We start from the raw sequence: 11,426 nt of genomic DNA on the forward strand, positions 1-11,426 counted from the left end.
GATGTTTGAGCGTTCATTATCAAATGGTTAAGAGTCTTTCAAATAAATATTATATTTATATCGTTACATTTCATTTAGGATCAGGAATAAACGTAATCGAATTTTCTTTTTATATATATATTTTTTATCATATGAGATTATATTCATCTTTTTTATATTAAATTTAAAAATAAATTTGGTTGTTAAATTATATATATATATATAATTCTTCTTTCATTATCATTTTTTTCATTTACTAAATTCAAATTCTAAATTTTATTTAGAAAGATTAAATTCTTTATAGTGCAAGCATGCAAACACGTGTCTAAACAATGAACATTCTTCTATGCAGTAAATGTTAACTTTATTAAAATTTTATTTGATTTAATTCTTTTTACTTGTACATGACCAAATTGATTCATTTAACTAGGATTAAATTGACCAAAGAAGGACCTACCAAATACTTTTTCCTTCATTTAAACGTTAGTTAAATGGGTCGGATGTTTCAGTAGTTGAATGGGCTAGACCAGCACTGACAAGAGAGACCCGTCAAGATGCTACAAGTCACGTGCCCGTCGGATAACGCGATTCACTTTTTGAAAAAAACTCGAACGTTGCTCTCCCAACGGCTATTTTGTTTTTTAGTTTTGTGATCATATTTCGATCCAAAAAGGAAAAGAGAAATCTAAGTAGCATTATCACACAAAGATTGATCAAATTTCAATAGATTTTTTAATGACGGTGGAAGCGGAAGAAGTGGCTGCTAACACCAGTTATGCGGCGGTGCCTCCCGTCGTTCCCCACCCTCCCCCGCGGCGGCCCAGGGTCAGAGAAGTCAGTTCTAGGTTCATGTCTCCGGTATCATCCTCCAGCTCTTCCGGTGACCCCTCGAAATCTCTGCTGAACAAACAGCACCGCTCGGTCTCATCGCAGCGGCAGAGACGGCAACCGGAGACGGAGGTAAATGAGAATTTGCCCGCCCCTTACGAGACTCCGCGACCCTCCGACTCACCGTTGCAAAAGAAACATCGCCATTCAAGAACCTACAGCGATGGTAGCAAATTGTTAGGGAAAAGCACAAGTACTCCTTTGAGGCCCGACACGCCCACCATTGAAAGAACTGCTTCGTTACCACAATCAACATCGATGAGATTAAACCACTGTGCCGGAAACATTTCATCGACGCCCAAGGTCTCGGCCGCCGCTAAGCTGCTGCAGTCGAGTGGGATCGCCTTATCATTGAAGCCCAATGCTTCATTTTCCTCTCGGGAAGCCTCTGCTATGTCCGTTATAGACTTGGGTTCTTCCATGCCTGTGGCAGACAAGTTACTCCCCGAGTCTACTCGATTGCTGACAGATCGAAATGCTAATAACGACGGCGACTTGTCGATACTCCCTGCTTTCCCTTTCTCCCGCTCGTTGAATTCATCATTATCAACTTCAGATCCCTCTCTGTTTCATCATCATAATGGACTAATCAAAGGCAAATCTGCTAAGATGACTCCATTTCCACTACCACCTGTCCCTTCGCATTCAAAGTCCGGGACGATGCAATAAGGGTATCGAAGAAAGTTTCTCGACATCAAGAAGATTTGCATTCCCTGAAATTGCTTTACAATTGCTACTTGCAGTGGAGATATGCCAATGCCAAGGCAGAAGCCTCCACTCAAATTCAGAAAAGAGAAACTGAGGTTACCCCGATTCTCTAGTCTTTTAATTTTTTCCAATGGACTATCATCAACATATGCATCATCATCTTCTTCACATTCCGTATCAGTCTGGTTCGATGAACTAAATCTAATAATCTTTCTTCTGTGCCTTCATTTTGTTAGAGAATGCTATATTCCCTTGAGGTGAAGATATCAGAGATTTATGATTGTGTCAGAAAGAAACGTATGGAGCTTCAACTTCTGCAAAGAATGAACACCTTATCAAAGATCCTAGAAGCTCAAGTAAGACTGTAAACCTTTAATTAGTGGCATGTCTGTAGATAGTAGGTTACTCGGTGTCGTGTATTTGACGATCCTTAGAGGGTTATATATCCATATGTGCCCGATATAGATGTTAATGCTCTCTGGTTAACGTCACAATCTACTGACATTACTGTATGATTGATTGGTCTACATGTTCTTGTTTGGCCTTTTCTTAGATGCCACATCTGGAAGAATGGTCTGATTTCCAAGGGGATTATTTGAATTCTTTGTTGGAAACCATTCAATCCTTGTCGAACATTTCTATTCGACTTCCAATCGGTGGGAATGTTAAGGTACACATTTTCCACCTTTTTCTTTCCCTTTTTTCATTCATCATTTATTCAAATGAAGCAGATTCTTATTGTGTTCCCATTGTAGCAGGCAGATACAAGAGAGATAGGGGAGGCAATGACTTCTGCAATAAAAATGATGGAATTGATAGTCTGCCATGATCAAAGCTTTATGCCAAAGGTAAGCTTTGATGAAAATTAGTCCATAAAGCTAAAAAAGTGGCAAATATTGATGCATTTGGTCCTTTTTATAATAAAGCAGGCTGAGGAAATGGAAAGTCTAGTTTCAGAGTTGGCTAGGGTTGCAATAAGAGAAAGAGCTGTTATTGAAGAATGTGGAGATTTGTTACACAAGACAAACACATACCAGGTTTGGCTTTGAAATAACCTTTCTTCTCCTATGTTACTCGAACTCGGGTGTGAGTGTTGGAAACGTATTGTATCCCGCACACGTGTCAAACATAGATATTTCAATAAGTCTTCTCTATTATGAAATTGCTGCACTCAACCAGTTTGTGTTTACTTACAAAGGTTGTTTACATTGTTTTAGGCTGAAGAATGCAGTTTAAGAGGTCAGCTTGTTCAGTTGCAAGCAGTGAGTTCATGCACCAATAAACTCCAACAACAAGAATGAAAACAATACCCGATTTTCAGACAATATACACCCAACGACGAGGACGACTAGAAGAATTCTTTTGTTCTTTTGTAATTTTGGGACGTGAAAGTTTTCACTTTACAATATAAATTTCACCAATGATTCATTGCTCCCATATATGGATAGTTGGATACCTTATCAATGGAGGGAAATTGCTATGAATACGTCATCTGATCCACTAATACATAGATTATTAAATACGAATGCAAACAAATGCTTGATGTTGAAGGGAAAATGATGGAATGACAAGGGAAGTACTTAGTTTTCTTGCATTGAAAGAAACAATTTCACAAACCAAAAAGAAAAGAAAAAAAGGGCCACTGCTAGGGGCACCAAACAACCAATGCTCCATGATTAGATTATAAGTGTATAACAGAAGCTATAATACAAACACTGTTTATATAAAACAAACGGTGACACCACAAAAAAGAAGAAAATTCCTTCATAAAAAGATAAGCAAACCCAAATCCTCTTTATCTACCGTTCTACATTATGTTACTCGAACTAAGGTGTGTATCCGACACGATTATGTTCAGATTTTTCTAAGTTCTTTCATATATTTTGAGGCTTCTTAAATATCACGTCTCAGTATCCATATGTCGGACACCGAGTATTTTAAGAAAAATGAAGAGTCGAAACGAACAACAGGTCTACACAATAGTGATTGAATCCCAAATGCCATGAGATCAAAAGGGGTACCTGTTTTCTTTTTGTCTCCTAAGCTTTGTCACACACTTCAAGATTATGCTTCAACATGTACATAGTGAATATCAATAATAGGAAAAATGGAGGTGAAATTTCATTTCCTGCTCTTTTTAACTTTACCATTACGTAACAAAGAACCCAATCCGAAGAGATTCGCCGTCCCTTTCGAGATGTAAGGCGGCGGGACGTTCAAGACCGGACTGATTCGAACACCGTTGCCATATGCATAATTCCCATTGTTTTTCTTCAAAGGAGGCTTCTGAGGAAACCGATAAGCCATTGAATTACCATGCTTGTTACCGTCTTTCATCGACGACGAGCGTTTCGGATTGGCGACCGAACCGGTCGAATTGCTTCGCGAAAGAAGCGGTATAGAGCAAATCAAGCTCTTCTCTTTGTCACAGTTGAGGCTGCTACTTCTCTTGAAACCCCAAAACGACTTGGATTGCGCCTTTTCTTCCATGTCTTTGATCCGATCCTCGACCGACGCCGATGATTTAGGCCGTGGAGGAAGCGAAACAATCGATGGGACTTCACATTTTTTGACCACTTTTGGAAGTATAGTTCCATTTGCAAATAATTCATCTGCCGATGAATATTGTTGCTCGAAGCTGAAGCTGCTGCTGCTGCTGCAAATGTTGAACTCGAAATCCGGACAGGGTTCCAACAGCATTGTGTCCCTTCGAGATTCACTCGGTTCGGTCGTTGGTTGGATCATTAGATCATGCGAGAACGATACCCGAGGACTTGTTTCCGAGCACATATTTTTGTGTTTTCACTTAAAAAACAGGGTTTTGGAGATTTAGAAGAATTCAAGAATGTAAACAGTGTGGGAAAAGGAATTCAACTGCGGTAGGCGGGGGGAGAAATTTGAAGTTTTGAACATTGACAAAGATTCATTGAACTGAAAATACAAGTCAAAGAAAAGGGAAATGACTAGATTTTCGTGGATTTCGAGGAACATAAAGGACAAAAGACCAGGAGTTTTGTCTGGGAGAGTTAATGGATCAAGCAGAGATATAAAAATCTTTCATATTTTTCTGCACATCAAACAGAGGTAAAGACAGGAGGAAAAAGAAACTGGGAAACAAAGGCAAATTTTTCCTAGAAAATATAGAGAGAGAGGGGGGGGGAACGTTGAGAAAATCCAAGCAAGATTTGTTTAACAAAAAGGAAGATTTAAGCTTTGAAAGAGAATGAAAGACACGGCGCAAATGAAGGGAATAGTTGAGAATTTAAGTGCACCGTGAAGTTTTGAGGGCGTAATGCAACAAGAAATTTGCTCTCTTTTCTTTTGCAAGGAAAAACAAATGTTAAAACCTTTCTCAACGTAAAATTGACCATTTGGAATTGCCGTCTCAACAACTCATATCATGACCGGGTGATTTTGTTGTACGACGCCCAAAAACGTTAAAAGATGACGTGATCTATTTTTTAATTAAATATATATATTTAAACAGATAATATTGTAAATTTAATTATTATTATAATGTAATATTTACGTTGAGAGATGTCCGTTTTGAATTTTTGTTCTTTGAGAAACTGATAACATGGTAGGTTTCTCAATGTTATTTTTTGTTATTGTAATATTTTTGTTCTTTTCTTACTGGATTTTGTTTAAAATATATAATTTTTTGTATTAAACAATGAAAATTCTGAAATAAAAATGACCACACAAGCACACTTTTTTACTATCGGTTTTGTCATTTCGAGATCGATTTTTTTTTATATTTTTGTTATATTGTTATAGATCGATACATTTTTATAAAGTATCGACACTTTATTGACGCTATAACTTCTTTTCTTTTAAATTCCAAAAGTGTCGATACTTATAATAAAGTATCGACACGATCAACATATTCGGTAGGTCTTTACCGATTTTGTCATTTCGAGACCGGTTTTGTCATATTTTTACCTGTTATATTGTTATGGATCGATACATTTTTATAAAGTATCGACACTTTATTAGCGGTATAACTTCTTCTCTTTTAAATTCCAAAAGTGTCGATATTTATAATAAAGTATCGACACTATCAACATATCCGGTGATACTTTACCTGTTTTGTCATTTATAGACCGGTTTTGTCATTTTTTTTACCTATTTTATTGTTATGGATCGATACATTTTTATAAAGTATCGACACTATCAACATATCCGGTAGCGCTTTGCCTGTTTTGTCATTTATAGACCGGTTTTGTCCTTTTTTTACCTGTTATATTGTTATGGATCGATACATTTTTATAAAATATCGACACTTTCAATATATCCGGTAGCGTTTTACCTGTTTTGTCATTTATAAATCGGTTTTGTCATTTTTTTTACTGTTATATTGTTATAGATAGATACATTTTTATAAAGTATCGATACTTTCAATATATCTGGTAGCGCTTTACCTGTTTTGTCATTTATAGACCGGTTTTGTCATTTTTTTACTTGTTATATTGTTATGGATCAATATATTTTTATAAAGTATCGATACAAACCGACAATCTAAGTTTGCCGGTTACCAAATTTTTTAATATTTCTTCATGATTTCCACTTATTATATTATTATTACTCGATATTTCCGTAGCGCTAAACCGAATTTATCAAATATCTTTTAATGTATCCGGTAACACTGTATATTAACCGTATATTAATCTGCCTTTCCGGATACAATCTCTATCATGACCATTTCTCCTCTATATAATAAAACACGATGATTAACTTATATTATTGTAAAATTAATTTCTTTTACATTTGTTTTTCTTTTAATTTTTTATTTTCGATAATAATAAAATCTTTAAATTATACTTAAAATCAAGTTCGTTTGAATCTCTTTTTCTTTTGAAATGGACTTATGAAATTAATTTTATAGGATTGGAATTAAAAATACTATTTGAATAATATCAAATTATTTATCACTTAAATTAATAAATAATAGTAGATTATATATTTTTAATAATATGATATAAAATGGTCAATGAATTAAATTTATTTGATGAGTCCTCTATTTGTCGTCTAATTTTGTACGTATTTGCTTATTAAAATCGTACAAAATACCCTTTACAAAAGAAAAAAAATTCAACCAATTTGATAATTAATCCTTTTTGGAACATATATATAATTTTTCACATTTTTGGTGTTAATTTATTTTACACTTTTTCTTCTTCGTGATTTTCTATATCAGATAATCATAAAATTTTAAACTAATTTGATTCGATCTGATCTTATTTCGAAGGTATACTATAATAGATGTACTTTTTATAGGATTCGAATTAAAAAAATTATTTAAAGAGTATCAAATTTCTCATCACTTAATTTAATAAATAACTAGTGGTTTATATATTTTTAAGAGTTAATTGCATTATATGTCCCTAAACTATGACCCTTATTTTAAATTAATCCTTGAATATTTTAATTTCATCCTCAAACTATGATACTTATTCTAAACTAGTCCTTAAATTTTTGAACAGTCTAATTTCATCCTCAAACTATGACCCTCATTCTATACTGGTCCTCATACTTTTAGATATTCTAATTTCATCCCCAAATTCATCCAAATATATAATAAGTTTTAACCACAGTTTAACCTAAACTTTATTTTTTTAAAACATGTAATAATATAACTTGGCCTAACAATTTTATTAACATGAGATGTGATTATTACATATAACTTGGAATGAAATTGAAATGTTGAAAAAGTTTAGGGACCAATTTAGAATGAAGGATTTAGTTTGGGGGAAAACTAGAATGCTCAACAGTTTGAGGACAATTTTAGAATGATGGTCATAGTCTAAGGATGAAATTGGAACATTTAGAAGTTTAAAAACCAATTTGAAAGGTGGATCATAGTTTGAGGACGTATGATGCAATTAACTCAGTTTTTAATAATATGATATAAAATGGTAAATAAATTTAATAGGTAAAAAGATCTATTTGATAGAATTCGACCTATTTGATATGTAATCCTTTCTAGAACCCATATATATAATTTTTAACATTTTTGGTGTTGAATTTAAAGCTTTAATTGAGTTTTTTTTTTCAACCTTGTAGTGATGAATTTAAAAGATTTTTTTGACATTGATTTTTAACCCTTTGAGGTTGGGATAAATTTGAAGCTAAGCTAAAGGAGGAACCACGTTTTCAACATTTATGTTTAGCCTGTCATCCCTTCCCCACCATCTACCATTATAGGCATGGCGGTGAACACATTTGAATTTTTCTTGTTTTATTTCTGCTTTAAGAAATTAGGGCTATTGTGCTTCTTCAGTAATTCAAAGCTATATATATACAGGGATGGATCGAGTGGGTGTTGGAGTGCAGTCGCACTCCTTATAAATTTTAAAACCTTTTATATTTTAAGTATTTTCCTTATATTTTATGTAGTTTATCTAATTTAGTATCTTTTGAGGTTTTATAATTTCTCACTCCTACATTTTTAATATAATTTATTAAGTTCACACCTGACATAAATTCATGCGTCATATATATATATATATATGTTCGAGATCATTTGGTGTATAAGAGTACTATTAAGTTTAAAATTCAACTGAATGGAATCACGTTTTAAAAAATACTTTTTTGTATTGTTATTCTTTTTTCATTTATAATTTTTGAATGCGAGACTTTACACATAAAGTATTAAATTTAAAATTAGATCACAATTTAACGATTGCCGTTTAATGTTTTAAAGTTTATATACTAATTTAGAATGAATGTCATAAGTTAGAGAGCTCATATACAATTGACTTTTTGTCGACACTGTTTTTCGTCCGGGCAGAGAAAGACCAGTACCGACTTAAGGGTATTTTTTTTTAAAGGTTTTTGAAATGTGAGCAGTCGCCATCAATCATTTAAGGTGCGATTGAGACACCATAAAAACCGGGTGATTTTAAAAAATATTTTATTTTTATCAAAATACCAAGTTTTAAGGTCTGCAAAATACAGAAATCAGGTTCGGGAGTCGGTTACGCGTGGGGAAAGATTAGCACCCTCAGAAGCGCCCAAAAATTGGTACCTAGTTGATTACTCTATATTTAGAATCGAAAATTTTGAGTTCAAACTGTTTAATTTAAAAATCATTACGGATGCAAAGTTGAAAAGGGTATTCATTTATTAAGGTCGATAGCGTTCGCCCCTAGCATAAATGTGGGAGATTAGCTATTGTGCCTAATAACTGGACTTTTAGAAATCATGATGCGGTCTTGAAAATGATGTCGACCTATTTCGGGAATCACCAGTAGTCACCCCCTGAGCATACTTGCAGGAGATATACCATTAATTCCCTAATAAATGAACATTGTCTTAGGTTTAAAAATAAAATGCAATCAAACAAATTTTTATTCATCCTAATTAAATTAAGGGTAAGTTAAGGTTTTTTCTAGCTTAAAGTGTCAAATTATGAAAATTAAGAAACCTAGAAGCTCAAGCCTAAAATGTAGGATCTAATATTAACCCTATTTGATTTTTAATCAATTGTTGAACCGAATAATCAAGATGATCCCTTGAGTATTTAAGCGAGGGCCGACTCGAATTATTCCCTAAATTAAGAGGACTATATTGAAATCTAGCTAAAAGTGGAGGTTGTATTTAACCTATCTGATTATGTCAATCTTAAAGGTTTAATCCAAGTTCAGGGACTAAAGGGATCTAAAAAACTGACTTCTAAAATACTGTAAGTTTAAGGACCTAAATCAATAATTCCTAAACTTTGCAGACTAATTAATAAACCAAAATCCTAAGTATTATCTAAATTAACCTATTAAAAAGGAATTAAACCTAAAGTGTTTTTTAGAAAATATCGACAATTAACAAATTTTAAAAAGTCGAGCAATCAATTCGAGTAATTGGGCATCTTATGCGAAAACTTGACTTGAATTACTCCTTAATTAATAATTAGGGTATCATCCTAATTTCTAAGTCCGATTTGATTTATTACCTAATCTAAGAACGAAATATAAAGACTAAAACTATGAAATATTGAATCATTTAATAAACCTAATTAAAATAATATAAAATAGAAAACACAACATAAAAAATAAAAAAAAGCATAAATATAAGGACCAAATTGCATGAACATCAAATTACCAAGCTAAAAAATAAATTAGACATATAATAGGGGCTAAATTAAAACAAATTGAAATTTAATGGTTAAATCTAAACAAAATAAAAAAATGTTTAGGGATTAAAATGTAAAAACACGCGAAAGTTACAGGGACTAAAAGATAATTATCCATTTTATTTAAGCCTAAAATAATCTATTAAACTAAAATGGAAAAAACACAAAATCAGTCCACACGAATTAAAACAAAATTAAATTTAAAAAGTCACTACACATGACTAAAGTGTAAAAACGCACCTAACTTAAAGGGACCAAACAGAGAATAACCCAAAAAATAAAAATCATGCAAGAAAAGGGGAAATAGTAGTTTTAAACCCTACAGGTGACCAGAATGCAAAAATATGCTAAAGTTAGAGGGACTAAAACGTGATCACCCAAAAATTACAAAGTACACAAGGAAAAAGGAAAATAACATATTTGGTCCTTACAGGTGACCAAAATGTAAAAGCACGCTGATTTTACCCTAAATTATTTTTATATATACATACTTTCTTCTTTTTTATTACTTCATTTTAACCTGGAATTTAAAAAACAAACAAACAAAAGATCTCCCCTCTCCCTCAGATCGCCTTGGTGTAAAGTGAGTGTCTTTTTACATTTGATATGTTCAGTAAAGCAGTATATTCTTCCAGGGTAGGGGTCATGTCTAATTTGCCGAAAGTAAAGCAACGGTAAGCCGAATTCAAGCATTTAGCCAAAGCTCGAACCAATATTGTATCTATTGTTACCCTCAGCAACTCGACTGTATCACCGTATACTTCTCTGAACAACATCTTCTCAATCTCATCCCAACTAGCCCATATTCTTGATAACTCAAACCAATGCGCTTGCTTGACACTGATAATAACCTTCTCTGACAACACAAATTCTTCAATAGCTGTAATAATGTCCCCAAACCGTGCTTGCCCATACTCTGACCAAGTCTGAACATTTATCACTTTTTCGGTCCTATTGGAAGACATTGCTGCCTTAAGCTCTTTTTACAGTAACTAGATAATTCAGGAATCAATTCTATGCAATGTTATGAAATGAAAATGATACATGCAATCAAGAAACAAAGAGACGGGTCAGTAACATTCGATTAATTCATAGAAATCAAAGAATAATTAATGCAGACTAGCAAAAATTTTAAAAAATCGGATGTAAAACACACTAAGAACATTAAAAATCCTAACCGCTTGCGTTCTAGTTCTCCTAGGTTATCCACGTGGCTCTAGCGGGGTAGGTTTTCTAAATTCTCTACACGAGGTTGGGTTCTAGCAAAGGTTCCCGAACCATCTTTGCAACCTACTAAGATTGACTCCGATTCTGGCCCATTACAGACTTGCAAATCGGATTCGACTCAGGGGATCACACTGCTAAAAGCGTGTCTCGAAACTAATATCCGGGCAGGCAACTTAGGATGTTTTCCATAGATACTTTATCAAACCCACACAAGAAGCCCAATGCTCCTCATGAGGTGTGACATTTCTCCCTACTTTGGTAAACCGGGATTGAGCTTGAGTTTAGAGCTATGATATGCAACAATCCTAAATAATTTCACGGAAGTGTAAGCACAAACTTTAGGAATTATTGATTTAGGTCCTTAAACTTCTAATCTTTTAGAAGTCAGTTTTTTTAGATCATTAACACTTTAGTCCTTGAATTTGATTAGACCTTTAAGATTGACATAATCAAATAAGTTAAATAGAGCCTTCACTTTTAGCTAGATTTCAATATA

General features: G+C 33.5%; 1 protein-coding gene and 1 pseudogene across 1 annotated transcript; one reads left to right on the top strand and one right to left on the bottom strand.

Annotated features, from left to right (window-relative positions):
- The first annotated feature begins 641 nt into the window (after nt 1-641).
- Nucleotides 642-3,000, top strand: LOC120181928 (annotated as a pseudogene).
- A 345-nt stretch (nt 3,001-3,345) lies between these two features.
- LOC120181929 lies at nt 3,346-4,684 on the bottom strand. The gene has a single exon (XM_039186952.1). The coding sequence runs from the start codon at nt 4,363-4,365 to the stop codon at nt 3,697-3,699; it is 669 nt and encodes a 222-aa protein (XP_039042883.1). The 5' UTR covers nt 4,366-4,684; the 3' UTR covers nt 3,346-3,696.
- Between the last annotated feature and the right edge of the window lie 6,742 nt (nt 4,685-11,426).

The sequence above is a fragment of the Hibiscus syriacus genome, unplaced genomic scaffold, assembly GCF_006381635.1.
Source record: "Hibiscus syriacus cultivar Baekdansim isolate YM2019G1 unplaced genomic scaffold, ASM638163v2 tig00112609_pilon, whole genome shotgun sequence".
In the NCBI taxonomy this organism is placed as follows: Eukaryota; Viridiplantae; Streptophyta; class Magnoliopsida; order Malvales; family Malvaceae; genus Hibiscus; species Hibiscus syriacus.